The sequence below is a fragment of the Rhea americana genome, unplaced genomic scaffold (assembly GCF_003343005.1).
Source record: "Rhea americana isolate MKP2758 unplaced genomic scaffold, rheAme1 scaffold_217, whole genome shotgun sequence".
Classification (NCBI taxonomy): domain Eukaryota; kingdom Metazoa; phylum Chordata; class Aves; order Rheiformes; family Rheidae; genus Rhea; species Rhea americana.
The window spans coordinates 82,971-108,772 of NW_028186317.1; the positions used below are offsets into that span (position 1 = coordinate 82,971).

Here is a 25,802-nt window from a genome sequence, read left to right on the forward strand (position 1 = left end):
GGTGTTCTTTAGAGTTTTAGCTTTACCGACGGGAACTGGTAACTTAAATTTGGCCGGAGAGCTATCCCAAACAGTGCTGGCTGTCTCGTTGCGTAGAGTAACAGATCTGACTTTCTTCTTGCTGYGTCCGTCTTCCTGGAAGCGATGAAATCCTCCTGTCTTTGCTTTCCCCCCACCCCATCTCTGGATTTGAATTACCCTTGTTACGATGCGGGCTGTGTAGGSTGTTGACTCTAGTTCTTATCACCATCAGTTTAGAGTGTGTCCTCGTTACGTGCGACAGTGGTGTAGCCCCGTACATCTAGACAGTCKCACGATTTTTGTTAACACAGGAGCAGGTCGCTCTTCTGGTTGTCTTTCCSCACCAGCATCTTCTCCCCCAAACAGTTGCCTTCTCGTGATTCGGGTCACRTTGTCCCCTATGCTGGTGACAGTCCTTCATCCGGATGACCCAGGCTGGGCGCCAGATCGTTGTGTTCCTCCTTTAATTGTGTGGGGGTTTTGAGACAGGGAGCTGTCACTGGCTTTTCCGGAGAAATCAGTCAGTATGGGAACGATTTAGGTGTCATAGGGTCCTCAGCAATGCCAGAATGGCCATTTTAATTTCACTGTCATGTCAAGTATAGATGCATCCTTCTGCCCTACCCCTTCTGCCCCACCTCATTTTTTCCCAGTGCCGAGGCAGATAAGCCCAGCTCATTCCTTCATTCTTTAATAATTACCACACTCTTTTCTTCTCGCTGCTCATGATATAGTTACCCACAGACTATTTGCATACACTTCATCAATCAGCAGTCTTCTATGTCAAGTGATGTATGATTACCTTTTTTTTCCTTTTATTTGATTTAATTTTTTTTGTTTAGCAATTAAATACATGGAATTTCTTATTCTTCCAGTCTTGGTGCAGAAGTGGAGACCAAATCCATGATTTGAGCATGGGTTACTGCTATTTTCCGGTATCTCTGTACCACTCAAAGAGACCAGAAAGGAAGAGAAAAATGTCTTTGCGATTTAGGAACAAAGTCAATGTAAAGTCTTTCTGTAGTATCATATTTCCTGCAATTAATTACATCTATGTTTTTTTAAAAAACTTTTATACTTCCATGTAAAAACGTTTGTAGAGGGGTTTCTGACCCCTGATTGGGATTCTGATAGAAGAGTCCTTGATACCGGTTCAGTCTTTCTTGCTATTTCTGAAACGGATTAGCCGAAGCAGGATAGAAAGATGACTGTAATTGTGTGCAATTAGGGTGCATGTTATATCCTATTCCTTCCTATTGATCTGTAAGCTGTTCCATTGGCTTTCTTTCTGTTTCCTGCTGCTTTCTTGCTTCGTTATTGAAGGGAGGATTCAGACCTATACAGGTAATTTTTAACTCCTGGTTCTGCATGGCCTGAGTGTCTCTCTATCACTTGTATCGTTACCACCGTAGTGAATGCGTGGATGTCTGATGCACATCTTGCCAACTGAGTTTCGAGACCGCAAAGATTCTAGTAGCTGGCGCCAGGGCGTCCAGTGCCACGGATGCTCCGTACCGTGGACGCTGGTGCCTTTCCCAGCGCTAAGCGTGGAGAACCAAATGGTTGCCAGTGGCTTGCTTGGTTTCCTGGATCTGGTTCACTTGCCTGAGGCATCCCTTCATGCAAACACGGTAGAAGAGTTTGGTGCCACCCTGGAAGAGGTTGCCACCCTTTTGAAAAAGGAGTGCAGGACAAGTTGCCCGTCGCAATTTGAACACGCRATAGATCTGAGGCACCTCTGGCCTTCGCAAGGTCTGGATTTTAGCTGTTCCAGAGTCATATTGGAATAGTTGCCTTGATCTTCTGTTTCTATAGTGTATTTATAAAGGTGGCTTCTGGCAGGCAACCTACCTTATAAAAAATATACGACAAAAATCATTTTTCCRACTGTCATTCTGAAAGGTGGGGGTGTATAATTCAGGAGATACAAACTAATAATTATTCAAGTTTAAAATTTCTCGTTTGCTCTTACCTTTCACTATCTCTCTCTACCTTGTAAAATTGAAGGTTGTAGCATGATCTTGCTATTTGCAGATAAAAAGAAATTGTCCTGCAGTTTTCTGAATGTGTGGCAACCCTTTGGAAGTAGTATTGTAATTACAGTATGGTATTGCCTGCTGTTGTGATGATACCACAAACTCTTTTACAGAAAGTTTGACCAGTTTTTCTGTTGTTTTGGTTCTCTTCTCCTCTCCTTCCTCTCTCCCTTTCCTGCCCCAGTTTTTTCAGAGGCCTCAAATACAGCCTCCGAGAGCCACCATCCAGAACAGCAGCCCTTCCATCCGTCCCGGTGCGCAAACACCAACTGCAGTGTATCAAACCAACCAGCACATCATGATGGTTAATCATCTGCCAATGCCGTATCCGATGCCTCAGGGCCCCCAGTACTGTATACCACAGGTAAGAGGTCGTCCAGGCGTCTGTGAAACTGCAAAGCAACCCCTGGTTGATYCGGGTTTCCCTCCGGACCTTGCAGCAGAGTTGGGGAGAGGGGAATAGAAGTGATGGTTGCGTGTTCAGCARCTATTCGGTTTCGTAATCTGATCTTTATTGATTCGGGGAGGGAGGGGCAACTGCACCATTGCTTTTTCTGTATGCGATGGTGCGTTGTTGCCTAAATCTTTGTCGACTAATGGTCCGTTTTTCCTCCTTAGTATCGTCATAGCGGTCCTCCGTACGTTGGGCCCCCGCAGCAGTATCCTGTTCAGCCGCCAGGGCCTGGCCCGTTTTATCCAGGACCAGGTCCTGGAGAATTCCCTAATGCCTACGGTGAGTTCTGGTCGGAGGCTTCGTGAAGGTATTTTCTGGGTGTGTTTTTATGTTGTCAGGTTGAAGATTTATAACACCGGACTGGATTAGCATTTGTTTGAACTTCAAATAGCTGGTTGTGTCGTGGCCCTTATTATTCACTCTTGAAAAATTCACAGTAGCAGGTTTTTGTTTGTATGAATGCTTACGGAAAGGCTGCAACTCACAGAGCTACCCATAATCACATGTGAACAAGAATAGCGGCTATTTGTTATTCCCTGCTCAATCATTATTATTTATTAAGGTATTGTGARTACATCTGGCTGCCCTAGTTTCCATTGAGCTGTGCCACTGGTCCTTGACTCCGTCAGGACCTCACGACCGCTTCTTGTTAGGCTTCTGGTTTGCAGTAACAGTGGACGATTGTCCTTGGGCGTCCCACGCCACGTCTTTTTCTTGGCCGTTGACTTTTCCGTATCGTCCCATGTGTGACGGCCCGGATATCTTGCAGCTGCTGTTCTGTCTGGGCTGCAAGGCAGGAGCTCAGCCACTTTTTGAGGGGCAGGTTGTCACAGCTGGAAGAAGCCTGAAGTCCTTTATTGACTTTAGCACTTGATAAAACATGATAGGTGGTTGGAGGTTGGTGCATTTGGCTTATTTGCAGGATAGCAGCTTTTTATTTGGGGGAGTTGAAATATTTAAAGGAGACTTTTCTTACAGAGGAGAGGTCTTTTGTTTCTTGTTTTGTTTTTTTTCTGTTATTCGCCCTGCCTTGCTGATTTACGGGAACATGTGAAAAATCCACCAGGACCTAGATTGTTCGAGTTGTCCCCCACTTTGTACCTCCTTTTTTTTTTTTTCCCGAAGAGTTTTTACCTCTTGATCTTAGATTTGAGCTGTTTTGTTAAGTCTGATTGCTCCCTTCCCACGCAAATTCTGTGATCGACTGGATGCAGAGATCTTATCAGCTTTCGGTGCAGCTTTAGCTGTTGGTATTTCTGATGTTAGGAGTGAGTGATTACCTCGCCTGCCTAGCAGCGTTGGCAGGATTACTTGTTTGCACTTCACAAATACGGATTAATTTTAAAGGGGAGAAAACCCCCAGTTTCTTCTCCACGTACCATTTTTAAAGGTCTAGACTCTTGTCTTTTTCTTTTTGTTTCATTTTTTGTGGGGTTTTTTACCCCCCTTTAGGGATGTATAAAGCTAATGTGTCAGCTCAATGAAAGGCAGACACGAAGCCTTCAAGGCGGGTAATGTGTTTTCTGAATAAACCGAATGATAACAACTATAAGGCAGTTAGTTCCTGTTTTCTTACCCTAGGGGGAAGGAAAAAAAAAAAAAAAAAAGAGAAAGAAAAAGAGAATAAGTGTTGCATGGCTCTTTAGATCACATCCACGAAATGAGGAAATTGCCTACATTTTCCTCCTCTAAAGTTTTTCTGCCRTTCCAGAGCTAGTTTCTTACTTTCCGCTTGCTGAGTGCCCTTCGTCCACCTGCACTTGTGTAGTTTGGAAAAGGTTCCCTTCTGGTTCTTCCTGCTCCTGAACCCGCCTGGTTTCTTGCCACGGACGCGTGCGATCTTTCAGTGCCAGCCTGTTTTTAGGTCGCCGCGTCTGCGGAGCGTCGGGGCTGGAGGGGCAAAGCCGGAGGCCCCGGAGCTGGATCGCAGCCCTCGGTTGCGCAGAGGCTGGTCTCGAATTGCAGCCCGCGGAGGCTTCAGCGGAGGAGCCGGCCGACTTCGGATCGGCCTGCGATCGTCCGTCTTTCCGTCCCGTCGCTCCCTCGCTGTTTAGAGAGGGCTCGGGCACAGCCGCAGCTCGGGGTTTTGGGGACCCTCGCCGCAAGCACAGCTGATTTGCGACAGTCCGGAAGCACGCGGTGGAGATGGGGAAAACCTYGTCTCTCGCTCGTGGTTAGCTGCTCTGCAGAGCTCTTCCCTCCGCTGGTGCCAAACGTCTTGTGCTGTGGTTGTTCCTAGCTATTGGCAGTGGCCTTTGCCTTAAACCTCGGGACTTTGTAGCAAGTGTAACTTTTGGATATTAAGATCTTCGTAGTTTTGCAGGCTTCAAAGGTGATACAGGAAACCACTGTAGAAGATGACACTTGTAAAGATGGAAAGTACATTTTTTTACCTATCTCACTTTTGCAATTTATTATCCTCTTTATGTCAGTGAGTTTCCATGATAAATTGGGAAATGCGTGATAAACCAAAATGCAGGACGCAGAGGCTTTCACTGAAAAATGTTCCTATAGAAGCTGTGTTTCTTCCTAAACATTATTCTTGCTTTTCAGGGTTGGCCTTTTTAGAATGCTTTTCCTTGAGGAAGAACCCTTCCTTAAGTTGCCCTGTAGGTCTTTGTGGCGTGGATCGCGTTACGAGTGATCTGATTAGATCTGGTTTCTCGGAAATTAGAAATCTGGGTAATGAACGCACCACAGGGCTACCAGGCTTGCTCCTCTCCTCTTGGGTTACCCAAACTCTTCTCCTCGAGTTGTACGCCTGGCCAGCTGTGMGAGCTTGGCCAAAGCGTTGGTCAGACGAGTTTTGAGCTATTTTTCAGGAGAGAGGCAGGAAGGGCCTTGGTTCCCGCGCCAGGTGAGCAGGGAAACCCGAGACATTTTTGTGCCCTGAGGACAGCTGKGTCTGAAGCCATGCTGCCTCCTGGGATGCTCAAAATTCAGAGATCACYGGGTGAGTTAGCCTAGCTTAATTGCCGTGTTCAGGCTACCTTAATTGCGGCGCCTGTGTGTCAATTAGGCCCTTCAGATCCGCACGGCGGTTGGAGCAGGTTGCTGTCGGTCCCTGGCTGTGCTTTCCCTGGTATTTTGGCAGAGCAGAAGCCCTTTTCCTGAGCCTGCAGATAGGGAAGCCACGCTAGACATTTGCTTTTGAGTTTTCTCTGCGAGGAACGCATCCTTTGAAGCTGCAAATTGCATCGTGCTGGGCTGGCTTYGTTTGCTTATTGGATTGCACCATTCACGTTAGTAATGCGCTCCCATTTTGGTTGTAGTGTTCACGGACATGGTAGAGAATTTCTTTGGGGAACTACAGTACAGTCATTTCCATTTAAATGTCACTTGAATTGAAGAATAAATCACATTTCTTTAGATGCAAGTGAGGGCAGACTGTCCACCTAGCATCTATACTTAGAAAAGGAAAAAAAAAAGTGAGAACTGTCTTGCAAGTTCTCCTGATCTCCAGTATGCAGACAGAAGATAGCTCTTGCCACCTTTATTTATGTCTGGCACGTCTTTAAAGCACTCGGTCATTTTGAGCCAGTCTTATTCCATAAAGAAAAAATAATGAAACTGTGTTGGATATTATGAATGTAATCAACAGTGCAGTATAATTTTGCAAGAATAACCATGGCCATGCTTTTTGATTTTGCTGCATGAGAAGAATATTGCTTGTAAATAAATTCTCTGGCTACGCTTCAAAATAAGTTGCAGTTGACCCTGCAAATTCTTTGCGGTGGTTTGAGTGAGTCTGTCTCTGTGGGCACAAAGGGCCACCTGCTTCTCGGTGAAGGGAGTCCAAGGATGGGCTGCTTGTCTTTTAATGCCTTGGTGATTTCAGCAGCTTCTCAAAAACTGAAGTGCCTGATAAATTCTTCCATTCTTGAGGAGGGAGGAAAAAAAGTAGTAGATACTTACCTGTCTTGGTGGAATATCAAATTCTGTTTTAAGGGAAGTGGGGAAGAACGAAGCACAGGCCGCTTACTGCTTGGATGTTAAAAGTTGTGTCCTTCAAAAGAAAGGAAGGAGGAGCAGGGCAGGCAGTGTAGCTCTTCTGCTTGATTTTGTTTCCTTTGCAAATTAACTGATTTTTTTCCCTGTTGTTGTCCTTTCCCAGGAACACCTTTCTACCCAAGTCAGCCGGTGTATCAGTCAGCACCCATCATAGTGCCTACGCAGCAGCAGCAGCCTCCGCCAGCTAAAAGAGAGAAAAAAACGGTAAGGGATCTTTTGTTGACTGATAACATCCTCTCTGAGAAGTGTTCGGGTTGTAAGGCTTGGATATGGAACAATATCACTGATCTAATAATCTTAGCTTAGAACTGACCTTTGTCTTCACAGCAAGGCTATTTTTTCAACCTCCTGCAATTTCATATAACATGGCACAGTGCTACAGTGGTAGGGAGTTGGAGATCTCTCTTCCCACCTTCCCAAGTCACTGGTCAGAATTTGTGAGAGAGGAGGGCAGATTAATGGAATTTAAGCCCATTTGCAGGACCCACCTGATGTTTTGGGTGGCCTGTGTTACAGAACAGTAAAGGCATACCAGCCGATGTAACTTTTTCTGTTAAACAGAAAAGGTTTAGGAGTGGACTTGAAACCTGCAGGCACATATTTCATTCTAAACAATTGGGAAAAAAAGTGACAACTTTACATCGAAATGTTTGTTACAGTGGTTTAAAGACATTAACTTGCAGCATCAACCTAGTAACAGTCRAATGGATTGGCTAACTGGCGTATGAGTGGTATGAAGGAACACTGAAGGAAATGCTAGGACCAAACCAATAAYGTTGATGTTTTCTATCAGAGAATTACATTATTAAGAACGCTTAACGAGCCAGAAATACTGGATTTGTACGTGTCTYAAAATACAGAATGTTTGTATCCTCTGGCTTTTGAAGATGAGCTGTGGTAATAAATAACACTTGATCTGGGAAATGGGAAAAGCTGAACAGTGAGTTAGCTGGGCTTGCAAGAACGGCATTTTTGTAGCTGCTGTCATCAAAGGGTGATGCAAGTCTTCTGCCACCTCTTCRCCATTCTCTCAATCATGAGTATTCTCTCTTGTTAGCATCCAAAACATGACATGGCCTGATCATGGATGGCATTTGAAATGCAAAGATGTTCAGAAACACAGAACTGTGGTTTAGACGGTTGCGGTTTCATGCCAGCAAGTTCTTTGAAAGCAGAAAAGCAACAGTATTTTTTTAAGATGACTGAGCTGCTTGTCTCTGGATGTGCTCTTTCCGACAGAGCCTGCTAACACGTGTCACAACTGAGGAAATACGAGGATTTAAAGGAGCAATAATGTTCATAATTGTATATGTGTATATACGTCCACACACACGTTTGCTGTGGATTAGAGTACTACAAGCTTTCAGGCAGGGAAAGCATGTTTTAATGCTCTTGACTGCTTGTCAGGAGGAGATAAGAATTCCTGCCAACTCTAATGTCCTTGTTGCTGTGATTAACTGAAAGATTTAGCAGAAGAACACTAGTTTCTTCTTTTTATGGAGTCAAAAATAAGAGAAGACCGCATCTTGCCGACATGCCAACTAGCACGCGTGTGTTCGCTTKTCTGTACAACCCAAAGAATCCCCAAAACGTCACACAATACTGAAGTCCACAGACCAAATCACAAAACTCTTTTGCTGCTGGTAATTTTATATGTTGTTGWTTGACAAAAGCACCCAAGTTTCCAGTTTTCTGCTCTCTGAAGGGTTATATTTCTGGGTTTACTTGCAGCGAGTGCRTTGTACTTGACGCAACAGGGACTTCTGCATGCATTTCATGTAGAGAGTGCTAGTGCAACCAAGAGGTTTGGAGAAGGTTTGACAGACATGCACAGACGATAGCACTGCCTTCAGTTTTATGGAAATTTGCAGTTTTCACGTGGAGGATAAAAACTTCCAAACAGATGAAACTAGACAGCTTGGCTGATCCCCATATTYGGCAACATAGGTTGGCTCACGTGTTGGTCAAGGATTCGGATGAGTGCCTTCTCGAGTGATATATTTTGGATAATATTTTTCTGTCCTGTTTTGAGGGTTCAGAGAGACTCAGGTAACATACTTGTTTTCTAAATGCTAGTGACTTTAGTAGGACTCCTGTTTGTTCTCCCTCTGTTTCTCTTTCCTCTGCCCAGCATTTTTTGTTTGTTTTCTTTTGTTTGGTTGGTGTGATTTTTCTCAGTGTGGAAGGGAAAAACAAAAGCAGCTCTGGTTTACCAGCAGCTGAGTTGGCAAGGTCACTGAATTTCACATCAGGGTAATAAATTCTTGAATTATGTCTCCCTTTCTTTTTTTTCTTTCTTTCTTTTTTTCCTTTTGTTTTGTTTTGTTTTTCCTCTTCCTTCTTGCACTCTCTATTAACGGGCAAGCTTAGCTCTAAACTGGCTGGTAAATTTTCTGAGCTTCAGTAAACCTACCTTCCAGAAGTAGGAACTATATTCTACATTAAAGGGTCATGTGCTTTAAGGCACATATATCTTTTTAAAATTGTTCCAAACTTCCTTTGCATCTAAGAGAATTTGAAGAGGTGCACATGCTTTGGTGTGACTGCTATGGTTGATGAGCTCTTTGATTAAATAATACCTTAAGATTACAGGATGACATACCATGCATTTCAAGTGGTTAAAACAAGCCACATTCCAGCGTTCCTCCAGAATATCAGTTCAAGCCAGAGCCTTTTTGATTTGCACTKGGGTCTGGCTTTTGTGGTAGAGGTTAATGTAAACTGCTTTGTTGCTCATACCGAGCGTGATGGAAATCTGTCCTGCGCTTGTTCTCCTTTCTGTAAACCCCAAGGACGGTGTGTCGTGAGCAGACTTGTTTGAAGCATTGGTTTATTTAATTTTGTAGATCCGAATCCGGGATCCAAATCAGGGGGGCAAAGATATAACGGAAGAAATTATGTCTGGAGGGGGCAGCAGGAATCCAACGCCTCCCATCGTGAGACCTACTTCCACACCTACTCCACCTCAGGTAAGAAAGTGGCAATATAACCTTCTGTGGGCACTGTCTGCTTTCCTTGGCTGTTTGTTATAGCCAGTTCTTGTCCATATTAATGTCTTTCTGCTTTAGTGGTGGTGTTTTAGAATAACCAGGATAACCATAGCTCGGGAATCTTGTCTCATGAACTTCCAGATTTGGTCTCTGTGTGTGCATTCAGCCTTCAAAATGCATTTTTCTAATGTAGGAGRAAGCATAAATACCCCACACTGACATTTTCCATAGCTTGTAAATCTCTTGAAGAGGTCTGCCATGCACCTGTGGTTTCTGACCCCTTCTAAGCTTCTGTAGCATGCTTCGCCTGATATGTCCACATGTAATGTCTGAAAATTAACGTGATTGAAAATCACATTAACCAAGCCTGGTCTAGTCCTTTTTGACTCAGGGCCAAGAGAGCACTCTCAGACTGACAGACAGGAGCAGTCTGGACACGAACATGCATCCACCTTGACCTGAACCGCTGGAAGTGGCTGCATTATCTAATTAGAAAACAATTTCTTGCCTTTGACTACCTCCTTCTGCATTTGCAGCACGAAGAGGCAGTGCCTCCTTGGTTTCCTCATAGCTGAAGAAGCAGCTACTGCGCTCTTCCTGGCTCCTTRCCTGGCTGGGCAAAGCTGCTGTTTGCTCCGTACCTTCTCGTGGTTCTTTCTTTTTTTCGGGAAGCGAGGGGAGACACTGCTCGGCCACAGGCTGCTAAACTTAAATTCTTTAGAATGATTGGAGAAGAAGAAACTCAACTTGTCCCACGGGCCTAGGAAGCTGCTTGTGTTTTAATGGAGGTTATTGCCGACTGCTCAGAAACTTGGTGTGAAGACAGTGTCACGAAAGGTCTCTAGGTGGTGGCGTGGGCTTCGGATCAGCGCCTCGCTGAGACCTGGGGACAATTCACTTTCTCCAACTTCTTCCCTGTTTAATGTTAGGAACTAGATTTTGCTAGCTTTCTGGCAAAACAGTCTTTCCTGCGCTGACACCTTAATTTCCCTCTGTGTTAGAATAGTTTTGTCTGCTGAGTGTGATGCACTGAGGAGAAAAGCCTGAGATGGCTGTTGAGCTGCCCGTCCAGCTCACACCGAAACACCCACTGCACAGGGAGAGTCTAAGGCTACAGCGGAGTCACAGAAAGCGTTTGGAGTACTGTCAGGGAGGTGAAAGAAGAGCTTGGCCTGCAGGTTTCCCCGCTGTTGAGATGAAAGCAGAYGGCTTAAGCTTTTGACCATTCCCTTGATTCAGTCTAACCCTTTTTTCATGCAAAGGCAGCATAGTTGGCCACGGGCTTTCCTCTGGTCTTTGACCTGGGCAAGCAGGGGCCAGGCTGTGCAGACAGCATGGTGCTTGAGCAGTTCCTGGTGAGCTGTTTTTGCAACACAYGGTACCAGGTCTACAGTACTCGCATGGAATAAACCTTTTTCTGCTAGCCAGTGGCCTGGTGGTTCTTGGTAGTGCTCCTTTCTGAGCATTTTCCGTGAGAGAAGATAACAGTGCTGTAAAATGTTTGCGTGCCGGTGAGACCCTACCAGTTACTCCATCTTAAATTATTTACTTCATTAAAAGTATAGAAGAGTTGAAAACAGGCAGGGTTTCAGATTGTGTTTATGGATGCTACAGCTAATACAGTCACTTACTAAATCAGTTTTGCATTCTGGAATCTATTTTAAGACATTGCAATTAAGTCAAACAGGACGAAATAAWTTTTTTTTTCTCAAGAGGAGATTAACAAGTATGAATTGTTATCAGCTGTAATTTTTACGCAGTGCACACCAGTGATGTCCGATCGTGTACTCTAAGGTATGCAAATACTACGTTGTTTCATATCCAGACGTCATTTTGATTAGGTGCTTGGAACCACTTTTGTTAATTGCCAAAGCGCTCTGAAATAGAGCTCACCAGAAAAAGTTCGTTAGTGCAACAGAACTGGAAGTGTAAGCCTACTTAAGCCAGGAAATTCAAAGTTATTGTCCCAACAGCATCTGTAATTCACTTCTTTTGAACAAGGGTAGTATCTGGGGTGGAATTCAATGGTGCTCAATTTATGCCTTGATATGTCTGCTCAGTGGCTGTGTGCCAGGAGCTGTGACCGTTACAACTTTCAGCTGTCTAAAATCAGTGAATTTTAAATAATCAGCCTCAGCTTTGGTTTAAATTTGTTGAGGCTATTTGTATTCTGTTTCCTCAGATGATAACAAGYTCTGGACAATTAGGATGAGCTTAATACGAAAATAAAATAAGAAAATAAAATACTTGCGTGTTGGAATGTGCACAATTTAGGGCATCTCCCGAAACAGGTGCAAGACGAGCAGTGCACAGCGCGTTCATCACAGCGTTATTTCAAGTCAGGTGTGGATGCTGGGGGTTTTGGTAGCAGTTCGGCTGCCCTCGCACTCGAAACGTGGACGTGCAGTCTCCAGGTTTAGGAGAAGCGTCACCTCATCGAAGCGACTCCCTCTCCGCTGACGTTTTAAAAGCACGCGGGGGTCTAGTGATGCTTCCCGCGTGTCCGCTGCCGATAGCCGACTCCGCGATCTCTGCGGTTCGGTGACCCAGCTGCGGAGGGAGTAGGCTTGCTCTAGGAGTGCACTGTGCCGAGAACGGATCCGGATTTAAGCGGAGCAATTCTGAAGCCGRCAAGCAGAAACGGTGTACGGTCCCAAGCAGGCTTTTTTTTGATATGGCTACCACTTCGTTTTACTGCATCATGCTGATGCCTGCTCTAAGTYGCTGCCGTAGACCAGTCCCTATCATAAATTTTACACCCTAAAAAGGAACCAATTCGGAAATTTTCTAAAGAGGAGCCGTTTTTTTTTTCTTTTCTTTTCTTTTCCCCTCTAGATTGGGATAACTCTGAAAAGGCATTTTTTTTGTACTGGTTCAGGGCAAACCCAAATCTTTGATAGCACGTGCAAGCCCAAAGCATGCTCTTYGCTCAGTAGATTAAGTGCTTGACATCAGATGGTGTTTGGTTTGTCAAGAAACCTGAGCAACTCGGCCAGGACTCTCCAGTTGGGTGGTCGGAGCCATTTCTGTGCTTTGTAGTCAGCATCACTGGCCAAAAAGTGCTTTCAGTGGCGTCTTTTTGGCACCTCTGTAGCAGTTCCCGAAACCTCTGTGAGGCTCTACGTGGGCCAACAAGCCTTCTGCCGAAAACTATAAACCCCCTCTGCCCCGGAGGATTTGCACGTATCGGGGGCGCTTCTGGAAGGCGTCCTCTAGCAGATACCCATCGAACCAGAGAAGCGCGTCGGAGCCGTGGYGTACGGCCCGCGATTCCTGCCGGAGGCTTTCCCTGCCCTGCAGGCAGGTGTCTGCAGGGGAGCGTGGATGGGAGCTGCTACGGGCTGGAGACACCAGGCTGCGATTCGGCAGCRTGTTCAGGGCAAGGTGGCGAAGGGCAGGAGATACCTGCGCTTGTGCACGAGGTCTTTAAAGCTTCTGGATAAGAGAGACTGACAGTAAGTGGAGACATTATTACAGTTATATTTCTAGCAGTGTGCTCTTTTTCACATTAAACTGCTTGGAAGAAGTAGGAAAATAGAAACCAGGACCGCTACTAGAATCTGGCTGCAGTATTTGCTTGGTACTGACATGCATAAAAGATCGTATTTTAAAGAGTAAGACGTGCTTCTATTTGCCTGGCCAAACTTTTACACGTATTGATGAATTTTTCACGTTTGTGTTTACGCAGTCTGTGGGCCGTGGTAGGGTGGAAGAGCACAGAGAACCTCTTTCAGCATCGTAAATCACAAAAGTAATTGGAGTGTTGTTTTTTCCTAAAAGTCTCTAAACGCCCTATTTTAAATCTGTGAGCCCTGTCAGGATCATTGCTTAAGTAGCATTTATATCGCCTTGCAATGCGGTTGCCGCAAAAGGAGCAAGTGATTTCCAAAGCTCTAAAGAAAATACCTCTACTGACCTAGAGTTTCTAGGCTTACAAGTTTCTTGTCCGCTAGTCTCATTTGGTTCCAGTGGTTCTTATCGCATTCTCCTTTTTCCCATTACTACTGTCTGTAAATTTTGGAAAATGAAAGTAATGATCCRCTGCGGCTGAGGGGGAAGTGTTCTTGAAATGTGCTCATTTGTAAAATTGTTTTGTTTGGCTTCCTTTGGATTTGGCTGAAGGTACAAGTGCAGTTCCTCGTCCGTAGTCTAGCCAACTTCATCAGGTTCGTTCCTGGAAGAGGAGCAATCCCAAATAAAATTTCACGCCTTCATCCTACTTACTTAGATGTTTTCTTTTTTTTCAGGTGTGCTTTTTCACAATCCTCCTTCACCCTTCTGTTCCCAAAATGATTAAAATAATGTGTATTGAAGATAATTCGCTCTTTATTCTGCACTGACCAGATGTAGTAGCTGAAAAAGCTGGAAAACAGGAGAATGAAAGAGAGTCCTAGGAAAATGARCAGGTTGCCAGAGGATTTCTTTCTTAAAGAAGTTAGGGAAGATAGTTTTTGCGAGAATTTCTGATAGTCTGGTGGAGGGTGCTGGAAGGAAGTAGACATCTGTTTCTTGGGCACTCCACTTTATCCTGATTGCTAGGAAAACAAACAAACAAACAAACAAAAAAAACCCCGAAACCCAAATTTTCTTGTAGATCATCTGAGAAGCCAGTGCAGGTAAGTTGCCAGCTAGACCATCCGCCTGCAAAAAGCTGAATCATTTTTGGTTTTAGGAATTAAATCTAGTCGAATTTTCTTCTTTTCATGATCCCTGGTTTGTGTTTAAAGGAATTTCTTAATGGGAATGGTTCTCTTCAGAMCTTCTGCCCCGATCTGCGTTCACAAACAAAGTGCTGGGCCTGGAAGTTTGAGCACATTTGGTGCCCATCCAGTCTTGATGGGCGYGTTGTCCCGTTATTTGGTTGAGGGAAGAGATCTAAAATATGTGGAATATATTCCATATACATTCTTGGCAACAGGCTGYGTCTTTTTTAGTCTCGGCGCTTGCTGGTCCCTCAGTTTTCTTTTTCCGTATAGAAAACGTGAGGCTCACTGTGACCTTACTGGGAACTGGCTCTTCCTGCTCTCCTTTAGACAAAAGCAGGTTTTTAAAATTCCCAGTATTCCCCAGTAAGTGTCATGCACAAATTTGTTTGGAGCAGGTAGTAGCTGTCTTTCTGYGCAACCACACAGGTATAACCACTCCAGGTTATTTTCCCAATGAAGTGTCGTAACAAATACGTGTGTGTGTGTACGCGCGCACACGTAGATACGCGTGTATGTGTGGTGTTGGCTTTTTGAACCAACCCAATGTGTCGTTCGTCAGTTTGACCTGACTTTTTTGGTTAACAAAGCAAAACTTCGTGAGAGTCATACTGGTATCTGCCATTTCAACCTGCTTTTTTTCTAATGTTTTGCTCAAAAAATAACCGACATGCTGGAATTGCCCATCAGTTGAGGATGCTGTTGAGTGCAAAAAGACGCTTAAATTGTGGAGAGATCCAGCAGTCTTTTGGTATATATCTGACTTGTGTTTAAACTACTCTCAGTAGCATTTCTGCGATTCTTGGGGGAAGCATTAGGGGAATGAAGTGTATTAATAACTGTGCTGTCTTTCTCTTGCTGTCGTTAACAGCAGTTGTCTCTCTTTCCCCCTTTCCTGCCACCTTTTCCTTCTTCCCTCTCCCATGTCCTTTTTAAATTTATTCAATCGGTCTGGATATCTTTTCTTTTTTTTTCTTTTCTTTTCTACTCCCTGCCTTTTGCTTTTCTTTCCTACCCGACTCTGGTCTCCCGCTCTCGCTTGCTTGTGCTCCATGTTGCTAGTTTTTGTGTTCGCACGCTCATTATCACCCTTTTTTGTACTTCAAATCCCAGCAGCTGCCCAGCCAGGTCCCAGAGCCCAGCGCTGCGGTTTATGGGACCGTGGAGAGCACCCATCTCGCCACCGGCGCCCCTGCGACAAGCAGCCCGAAGCAAGGTTTGTTGATGGATATTTCCTCCCTGGTATTTTTAGTCTTTTTTCCCTCTGTTTCTCGTTGGAGTTTGAATAGTTTTGGCGTGGAGACAAGCAGGGGAGGGAGGGAGCTCTTTTTCTCCAGTGGAACATTTAACAATACGTTGCTAAGGGGATTAATTGAAATTTGCCAACGTGAAACTGGTTAAAAATAATTTTATTGAAGCTTTTACTTCCTAAACATTGTTTCAGAGCCCCTAGAAGCGTGAACCTCCTCTCACCCACGTTCCATCCTTCAGAAATGGGTGTATTGACTATTAAAATGCTCTTAGCCGGAGAAACTTTATATTGTTTGGACAAATTGTCAGCAGTGACAGCTAACCAGCTCATCGTATTTCTCCTCCAGAGCTGCTGGTTTATCCTGGCCTACCATCAGCATTAGTTGATCTATAGGAGATAATAATTAGAAAAATATTATTGTGCACAGGGTCTCATAGCTTACCAAATTGTGCTTAGTAAAGCTGTTTAAATTGCACAGATGAAAGAGATTTCTTAAAATGATTACATTTCGTTCTCATACATAAGGACATGTATTTGAGTAGAGTTTTTAAAATGCCTATTAAAAAAAAAAAAAAAAAAAAAAAAAAAAAAAAAAAAAAAAGGTGTCCCAGGAAGGGTGCATGCCGAGTCCCTTCCCGCATTGAAATTTTATAGCTGTCTAAAAGCCATTAAAAAGCTGTGGTTAATAATGTGTGTACTGCTGCCGCGTTAATGGACTCGGTGCTGTAATACAGCGCCRGCATCCCCGTTTGCTCGCTGCGCTGCCACGTTTGAGCGCGCTGCCCGTAGCGGCGTGTACGTGAAAGCAGAGAAATGCCACCTTTTACTTCTGAATGTTTCCCGTCAACCCCGAGACTACCGAGATTTTTAAGAGCGCTCGCTAAAAGCACGCGACGGCCCGGAGAAGCTTCGCTCTAGAAAAGAGGAAAAAAAGCTGCCGTCGGATGCCTCCGATGTCGATAGATCCAAGCAGCAGCAGAGCGGCGTGTTCGACAGAGAGCGAAGTATCCCTGGGGCTAATTTGTGCTAGAGTCTAAAATCTAATGAAAACGTTGTTCTTTTGCAGGTTCAGCTTAGGTTTTAGGGCTTCTTCCTCAACGAAAGCTGTTTTACAGCTWCACCTCTAAACTGCTGCGGTTCCTAGGAGCGTATCGTAGAAATGTTGGTCAAAAGGGATCTTTTGGAGAGCGTCTAGTTCTTAAGAGAAGTTCAGCTATAGCTATAACAAATTCTGAGTGATTTGAGTTAATGGCCGTATGGTGGGCTTCRTCTGCAAAGGACGCTTCTGGCCGTTGCACCAGTCCCGTCACAGTGTTGCAACTTTATACGTGAGAACTTTTATTTCCAGGACAAGGGAGTCTTCCTCCCTCTGCTCCAMGTGCTGCGATTTAACTTAATCCCTTTGTAGGCAACTGTAAGTAAATAGGAAATAAGTGGTCTCCGTTTACTTAACTGCACGGTTCTCACTCGAACGGCTTAAAAATAAACCAGGAATTTAACCTGGATTTAACGCTGATAAGCTTTCCTGTGTTTATCTCAATTACATCCCAGAAAGAGAGTCCAACATTTGGCTATTTTTGGAGTGGAACAAATAACACCTTTGTGTAAGCACTACAGAGCAAGAATGAAGTGTAAAATACCGCAGCTGAGATCTGGGGATGGGGGAGAGCCGTGATGATGTGGGGCATGGTCAAAATACAGAGCAGGTTAAAGGTGAAGGAAGTTTGGGGAGCATTAAAATGACTTAAACCAAGCAAGAGTCGTAGACTAACTTAAAGGCATCTCTACTAATATGTATATCAGAATTGCTTTTCATTCATTCATTTTGTGCCCTGTGGTTTTATTTATTTTTCTCCCCAAAGTAAGAATAGGCACACATACAATTGCACTGCAAAGAAAGCAAGCGAATATTAAAACCAGTATCACTGCCTCCCATTTCACCGTGTCCATTTTGTGGCTCAAACGCTCTTGCGCCCTTCAGCGTGTGTGTTCATTTGCATCAGCCAAAATTCGGTGTACAGCTACCRTTCTAATTTTGTGATACGCAGTGATCATTTTCCGGTTATAAATAGCTGCGTGCAGCACTTGGCCTATTCATTTGGTTCGGGATTGGGAACGCTGCACGTGTGCTTGTACAGGCACACCAAGCCGCTGTTATTTTTCGCTGCTGGTAATCTGCAGCCCCTGTTATTTTTCTGTTTCAAGGCACAGGAGAAGGTGGAATTAGGAGTTGCATTGCATTTAATCTCCCTGCTTTTCCTGTAAAAGGCAAGCATCGGTGATCTCCGTTTGCTGCTTTTGAAGCAGTTTCTGCCAGGCTGCAAAATGCAGATAGGGTTTGGAGGAATGTGGGGGAGACAAGACCCTTCCTGCTGTAATATCTTAATATCAGTCCTATAGAGTCCTGCTGGTGCGTATATATTGCCAATCCCTGTGGGCTGCAAATGCAAGAATATTGCACTGAATTTAGGTCAGGCTGATCCCGGAGCATACCTGGCTTTAGGCCTTGGCTGTCGCAGGCGTCGGAATAGGGTATAATCATGCACGAAATCAGAGCTGTCAACTTTTACTTAGTTTGAGAGATTGTGCAGGCTCGGTGGGATGTTTGGAGTAGTGATTTTTTTTTTTAAGCCTCTTTGCAATTGCTGAGATGTATCAGATGTGAAGAATGTATAATGCAGTCAGTTTGGGGAAAACAGATTAATATTAGCTCCCAAAGCTCGAAAACCTTTGGGGCCCTCCACTCGCACCGCGGTTTAGCAACACGCGCCGCAAAAACTGCGCTGCCTCGCAAATGCTTGCAGCGGGACAAAAGATGGAAAACTGGCAGCAAGCCCAGCGATTATTTTCGGATAAACACCACCGAGTCCAAATGAATTCCTGCGTCGGGACAAATCCGCCAGGCTCCGCAGCCTTTGCCGCTGTGACCACCCGGCAGCCCGGCTCCCTCCTGCTGCTCCGGTGCCTTTGGCTGGAGGCGATGGCAGGCGGCCGGCCGGCCGAGCTCTTCCGAGGATTTCKCATGTCTTGACCTCTCGCTTTACCGCCTCTGAGATTTCGGGTTGCCCATCGTTCTTCTGCAATCCCAAACGACTTTTCTCTTGTGGTTTWGCACGTGCCGCCCCCATCCAGTAGCTAACGCATCCCCCAAAAATAAGGGGTAGTTTTGAAGAAAGTGTGTCTAAACTGCTGTTTTTAAAATGCAAATGTATATTTTTTCTGTATTTTTGGTCTCTCAGAATGTTTTTCTAGATGCTTCGAATGTTTTTTTTTATTTTATTTTATTTCTTGAGTAATTTCATTTGACTCAAGAAAGAGAATATCCAGGCCGTTGTTTAGAGCGAGCTTTAAGCTTSGAGGACGCTCCCTGCTTTGACCATCTACAGAAGATGGTCCAAAAACTAGAAGGCCGCGTTTGCTCATCTCAGACAATTCTCTGGTCCTTCTTCTTACACGGAGCCTTCAGGATCAAACTCACTCGGGATACTTTAATCTGCCTTTTTGTTCCTTGCCTCCCAAGGCATCACGTTAAAGCGGTTTCAGTGCTCGGAAGGACTYGGGGCACTTCTGTGCGTGCGGGGGGAAGAGAGCTCCCTCCCTGAGGACACATCTAAGCGACCTTCGTCTTAGGAGTGGTCTGAAACCAGATCGTTGAACCTGTGAAGCTGACTTCCCACCACCGGTCTCGCCTGGCTTGCTGAGCCACGCTGCGGAGACACAGTGCCCAAAATACCCGAGATAGCCCAAGAATATTTTGCTAGAAAGCGGGTTTGACTGTAGCTTGCCTGCGTCTCGGTGCTAAAACCCCGCTGTCCTCTGAGGTGGCATCCAGCTGAAGCATATTTTTGTCTTCCTTCTCACTGCGATTTCTGTGAAGGAAATTGCTGTTTTCAGGAGCAGAGTTTCTTACAAGTTCCACGTTTTGCGGCGTGCTCGCGGGCCTTTTCTCGGAAGGCCTTTGTACCGCAAAGCCAGCGTTCAGAAAAATAGAAGCAGTCATTGGATTTTAAGGTTTGMCAGCTGCAGGTGGTCTGTCCTCTCCGTATTTTTTTTTCTTGCCTTTAGATACAAAGCTTCTACGTTCCTCATAGGAGCTTCCCGAGTAGCATTCGGTACACGGGGAAGGTGGCTCAGATGTGGCTAGGGAAGGTGGGATTGACTGCTGCCATAACATTGACTCTTATTTTTGTTTGCTTTCCCAGAAGAGAAGCCAAAACCAGATCCAGTATTAAAACCACCTTCTCCAGTCCTCAGACCAGAACCTAGCGGGGAGAAGAAAGATCAAGCAGGCCAGACGAGCGAGGCTGCCTCCGTGGAGACCCYGCCAGACCTTCCTCTCGCTGCCTCGCCGACCCCGGCGGCTCCCGTGGCCGTCGTAACTCCTCCTGCTGCTGTCGCGGCCGCTCCTAGCAAATCTACGTTTACAGCTGACTTGGAGGAGAGCTGTGAACTCGCCTCCGCCAAAGAGGAGGCAACGCCTATAGCTAATGCAGCCCCCTGCGCGGACGCGTCGGACCCTTCGCCAGCGGAAGAGGCTGACGCCGCCACGTGCGAGGAGCCCAGTAGTGTAGCATCTAGTGATATTCCAGTGACTGCTAGTACTAATCTAATTAACGAAATGAACGGAGTTAGCGAAACCGTAGCTGCTACGGAGAGTATAGCAGATGTAGCCCCCGAGGAAGTGGCGCCGTTGACTGTTGAGTCGGAGCTACCCGAAGCACCTCCGGCAGACGTGGAAAGCGTGCCATCTTCCGTCGCGCTTCCCACCACTCCCTCGCCTCCGCCGACGCCTCCGCCGACGCCTCCTTCTTCTTCTCCTCCTCCTCCTCCTCCTCCTCCTCCTCTTTCTGTTGCTGCTGCTGTGACCACTACGACTCCTTCTCCACCTCCTCTTCCGTCTCCTAGTGCCCTCCCTGGTCTTCAGGGAGATTTAGAGGGAGAGGAGAGCACAAGAACTACTCTTAGCGAAGACGTAAAGGATATGGAAAAGAAGGAAGATAGCGAAGCAGAYGGGCAAGAGGAGGAGAGCACGGAGTCTCCGAGTTTAAACTCTGGGAAGAGTCCTGTCCCAGGTAAGCGTTCAGCCTCGTGGGTTTGGGTGGCCAGCTTGAGGGTGGAGGAAGGGGGTGGTTTTTCTATCAGATGTTTCCTTCTGYATGTGCCGGAGAAAAACTAACCATGCTAGGTCACCGTTGTTCTGCTCTTGAAACGCTGAACGTTGTCTGCAGCGGCCAGAAACCTCCTGGTGGCAGAGGGAGGTAAACTGGGCCGCGCGTCCCCGGGAGCTTTGCTTCTCCCGGCACGGAGGGCGGCATTTCCCCGTGTTTGAAGAACTGTTGCTTTGGATTTAGCTGCCGCTCCTAAGTAAGCTTAATACTCGGACCTTGAGCATCTCTGAGSCAGCAGTTTTGAGGGAACCTGCAGGTGTTTTCCTCCTCCCCACCCCCAACTTTATGTCGTGTTGTTATCAGAAGCGGGTAAATGGAACGGACCATTAAACTGATTTTAAATGCCTGAAATGCCAAGTGTCGCACACCTGGATCTGCCGGCRTTGATTAACCATGTATCCGTTTTCCTCAACAAAAGCAGCACTTAAGCAAAATACTCTCTTCCCACTAGTTTTGGCTCTTCTAGCTTGTTTGTAGGATTTTTCAGTAAAACAGGACACTGCGGATGGAAGGGCTGTTTATGAATTTCTTAGTAGCTGAAAAATAAAAGCTCTTYAGCTGCCTTTGAAAAATCTCTGCTATTTCTGTGAGTGTTGTTACCTGCCTTTGGTTTCACTGTCCTATCTCGTCACTATTTTAAGCATTTAATGGATTAATTCAGACAGTCTTACTTTATTTGCTGCATTTTCTATGCAGAACTTTCTTTTTTTTTTTCCAGGAGTTCTTGGAAATGAAACTGTGRGAAATAAGTTAAATCAATTAATTTCTTGTAACTGTTTGAGGGAGTACAGTAATGGCTATTATGCCTACGTAGCGGTGTTAAAGAGTTGCAAAGTTGAGGTTGTTTTCTCATTAATTATCCTTTGAATATGGAAAGGGTGAAGATTGGACAAGAAAGATGGAGGGAAAAGTAAGGATCTTTTTTCTCCATAACAAAACTCTTAAAATATTTTCCATAATTTAGCTGTCCTGAATGTTTCCAACTTTATGCTTTTAAGGAGAGATTCAGGTCTTGAGCGATCAGACGCAGCTCCTGTAAGGACTTGGAGAAGCATCTGAGGCTGATTCTTTCTTTCTTTCTTTTTTTAAACATGTTTTTGGTAAGTTTGTAGTGTATTGAGTCCTTCAAGGCTTCCCCCTGCGCTGCCTGGTTTAGGAAGGAAAGGTTTTCCCCTCGATGCGAGCTTTTCACCCTCGGTTTTGGGCTGAGATGCTGGTGACTTCGGACGGAGCAGATAACGTTCACTGCGATCTCCTTGACGCGCTAATTATTTCACAGGCAAATGACAGATATCTAACGGCGGCAGTAACATCTATTACTACACTCCGTTATGTATTAATTTAACTGAAAAGCTGGGCCTGGCCTGCTTCCATATTTGTGTAACACTGTGCGAGGTCGATAYGCTGCATTTTACCAGTCCGGTACCTTGAAGAAGATCCAAAATGTAGAAAAGCAGAAAGATCCTTTCACTCTACCAACTACAGATTTAATTCTCCTGTTAATATTTTAATATTTTTATTCAACTTTATGCTCTCTGGAAACAGGATAGAAATGGGAATTCTTTTTGAACGTGTGCTGCTAAACAGGAGCGCGGTCATTTTTTAGCGCTATTTCTTTGGGGTTTCCAGTACTGTGCGGGCTGTTGGCCAAAGCGTGTACATATTACAGAGCAGTTTAGTTAGCTGCCCGTCCTGGCATTAAATCATACTGGTTTAAATCATTCCCTTTAATGGGAGCTGGTCTCATTTGACCCGTTTGACTCATTTTGATCCCCTTGCTCTCTGAAGCTCTGGGGCGGAAGGACRAGACTGCGTCCCCTGTATTTTGCATTGAAGGTGACTGTGTTTGAGGGGCTGGTGAAATTATGTGCTTGTTCCTTTACAGGATACACAGTTCTTCCATGTAAAAGTCAGAGAAACAACACAGTTTTTTTGCTATACCAGGTTCTATAGATGGAAAGAATTATGTGCGGACCATTGCTTAAACATCTTTGCCTTTGCTTAAACATCTTTATCTGGCAGCTCTTTTTTTACAGCCCAAGATAATGAATTTTTTACGTCTCACCTAAAGAGACCGGAGTTGACCAGAGCTGACCCTTTCCTGATCGATGGGAATCTTTRTTTCTTGTCCGCTGGCTTTAGGTTTTCTCCAGACTTGAGATATCAGAGTATCCCTACGGGAGCATCTATGTTACGTTCRTATTTTGGAATGATCAGAATATTGGCCTCGCTGTTTCCTGCCAAGGGCAAGAGCACGTAGCTTTCCAAATAATTCATCCTTGACCATGTCTGTTGCAAAGAAAAAAAAAATTGCCGAAAGAGGAACTCAGCTTTCAGCCTGTGATCCTTACCAGAAGCATCGCACTCGCTATAAGTCAGTGTGTCGTCATCTTTTTTTTTTATATTTTTAAATTTTTTTAAAGTAAGTGGCAATAAATAGTGTTGGTTAAACAGCACTATGGTGAGGTCTGACGGTGTCAGTTTTCCCACGGAAAGAAATTACTGCCTAACATGTCAAAGCAGTCTGCTAACATGTCAAAGCAGTCTGCAAAGGAGCTTGGAAAATGTATGCACAGTGGCAAAAAAAGAAAAAAAAGAAAAAAAGCATTTGAGGAAAGACTTTGATTGCAGATGTGCACTCAGGCTCGATTTGCAGACGGTGCTGGGTTGTTGCGTTCCCTTGCTTGGGGTTTGGGCTTGGTAGGTTAGAAATCTTCCTTTTCTTCCCCCAAAGAGAGGGGAGAGCACGCAGCGCGGAGAATAACATTTGCACCAAGCATGTGATCGTTGAGGAGGAAAAAACCCCAAACGTTTGCCAGCTCCGACTTTGAGAGTCGTTATTCGAAATTCCTTTGCAGCAACGTTTGATTTATTCCCGCAGATGACGTGGTTCAAAGTAACTTTTCTTCTCTTTCTCCCCTTCCCGCCAGCGCCTCCGCGGGCCTCCTGGGCACCCAAAGGCAGACGCTTTTGTTCCCTTCTGCTTCGGTTTCYCTATTGGGAAAAGAGGGTGATAAATTACCCTGATATTTATTCTATTTATCCGATCCCTAGTTAAAAAAATAAATAAATAAATTAGGAAGTCCCCAGTAACGCGGTTTTCTCTTTGCCCGTAGGACCCATTGGCACCAGCTGATTTCTTCCCTCCTCTAAACGGAAAGCGGTGGTCGCCGTCCGAGTCCCCTGCGCGGCTCGGACGGGCGCGCGAGAAGCCGGGGGCGGACCCGTCGCCCCAGGCCGGGCTTCGCTCGGCGTTGTTAACGGGTGTCCGCTTGCATTGCAGCCCAAACAGCTCTAACTGCACCAAAGACGTGGAAGAAACCAAAAGAGCGGACCCAGGCCGCCGAGGAGGCCGCCGAGGCGGAAGCGGAGGTAAGGGGCGAGGCGTCCGAGCGGCGCCGCGGACGCCGTTACGGCTTGCGCTGCCCGGCGACGTCCTCGTGGCCGAGGCCGCTCCGATGCGAGGGCCCCCTTCCCGCGGCGACGTGGCGAGGGGCTGCCTCAACGCCRGCGGGCTCGCGCCGGCGGGCGGCCTCGCTTCTCTGCCTCCTACGCGCCCTGGCAGCGCGCGTGCCGGTCCTGGCCCAGGCTTTTTAATAAAACCGTGCGACAGTCCGGGCTTGCTCCTGCRCTGCTGGGCCGGGGATGTTGCAGAAGAACCTTCCTTGTTCCGATATTATTCTTCCACTATTTACTCCCCAACTTTTCCTTGCTGCATGCTTCATTTTAGCTTTCTGCTACAAAAACACCTTGTTGTAAAGTAAATCTTGAGTCTAGTGGGCAGTTGCTAACAGTACTTTGCCCTTTTTGTAAGCAACTGTTGGCTGTTTCTCCACTGAAACAGCGGATAAGCTAATTTACACCTAACGAGCGGTGTGTAAGTGCTCTCTCCTCGGTTTGTCAAGGGGAAGAGAGGCTTAATGCGCTCGCATGCAAAGTGTCCCACTGTGACRGCTGGTCTATATTCAACAGAAGAGCTGATGATTGGGTAACCCGCGAAAATTAAAAGCATCCCTCTACGCTCATTTTCAAGCCAGAGAGTGAAGGACCTTGTTGGGCCTGCGCCAGCAAGTTTGCATATTCTCTACATTTTCTTCCTCGTTTATTGGAGGAGTCTAGGCCCTTGGACCGTTTTCACCGATGCTAAATGCGCTTGAAAAAAACTTCAAGAGTGTTTCCTCAAAACCATGCAAAAAGCGTTTTTGGATGCAGCACTTCTAGGTAGGCAGGTGAAAGGATCAGGGACCGCTCWGGAGCGGCCCGGCTCAGCTCCCGCTTCCGTTTAGCGGACGAGGGCGTTGCGCCTTCGCCCCGCCGACGCGAGTTCCTGCTGCTTTCGCTGTTTGAACTCTCGTTGGAGAGCTCTAAAATTAACAACAAGGAATCCTATAAAAAGGTGTTGGTTTTTCCTGCAACGCTGGAATTGCAGTTGCGTGCGACGTCGCCTCCTTCCCGGGAAGCCGCTGCGGGAAGCTCGCGTTTAAAGACCGGCCCCCTGCAACCCGAGCAGCGGGTTCCTTTGAAAGAAGCTGCCGAGCTCCAGGAAGGAGGAGAAGCGAGGTTATCTTTACAGGCTTAGGCTGCTCGCTGTTCCCCGTGCCTGCCGTGCTCTAGGGCTTAGCAGTCTTTTTCCGTCCGCTCTCAGCGGCTCGCGCGGGCAGCACGGGCGATGCTCCGTCTTTCCGGCCGCCCCGGCGGTTAGCAGCGGGTTGCCTCCGGGAACGAAACRCTTTCAGCAAATCGTCCCGTTACTCCGGGCTTGGTTACAGGTCTGTGTGTCGCTGTCGAAGATGCGTTTGTGTTCTTGTTAGGAGCAAAATGTGCCGTAGGTATCGCTGAAGAGCTGTTTYGCGTGTTTTGAATGTTGGCAGGGTGGTTTTAACGTAACCTCTGTGTTTCCATCTGTGCTTCAGCCTAAAGTAGAAGAGGAACTTTCAGGTGACAAAGTACTTGAATCTGAACAGGATAAAATGAGCCATGGGTTCCCMCTGGAGAAGGACCCTCCAGAACTTAAAAAAGTGAAAGCCGTGGARGAAAACGGAGAGCAGGAAGCAGAACCTGTCCGTAACGGCGCCGAGAGCGTCTCCGAGGGGGAAGGGACCGACGCGAACTCGGGCTTCACGGAGAGCTCCAGCGAAGGGCCGGTGTACCAGTATAAACCAGGTAA

General features: G+C 46.0%; 1 protein-coding gene across 13 annotated transcripts in view; it reads left to right on the top strand.

The window, feature by feature from the left end:
* The window catches only part of EIF4G3 (eukaryotic translation initiation factor 4 gamma 3), a 93,038-nt gene that overhangs the window by 31,495 nt on the left and 35,741 nt on the right, over positions 1-25,802 (top strand). For 11 of the 13 annotated variants that reach the window (XM_085305151.1, XM_085305157.1, XM_085305156.1 and 8 more), the window contains 8 exons: positions 2,242-2,421; positions 2,676-2,790; positions 6,626-6,726; positions 9,369-9,491; positions 15,329-15,431; positions 19,670-20,539; positions 23,919-24,007; positions 25,549-25,798. In XM_085305151.1, the coding sequence (XP_085161277.1) occupies positions 2,242-2,421; positions 2,676-2,790; positions 6,626-6,726; positions 9,369-9,491; positions 15,329-15,431; positions 19,670-20,539; positions 23,919-24,007; positions 25,549-25,798 (1,831 nt within the window). The remainder of the gene's footprint in view (positions 1-2,241; positions 2,422-2,675; positions 2,791-6,625; positions 6,727-9,368; positions 9,492-15,328; positions 15,432-19,669; positions 20,540-23,918; positions 24,008-25,548; positions 25,799-25,802) is intronic. The other 2 variants (XM_085305153.1, XM_085305164.1) reach the window with 1 other exon arrangement.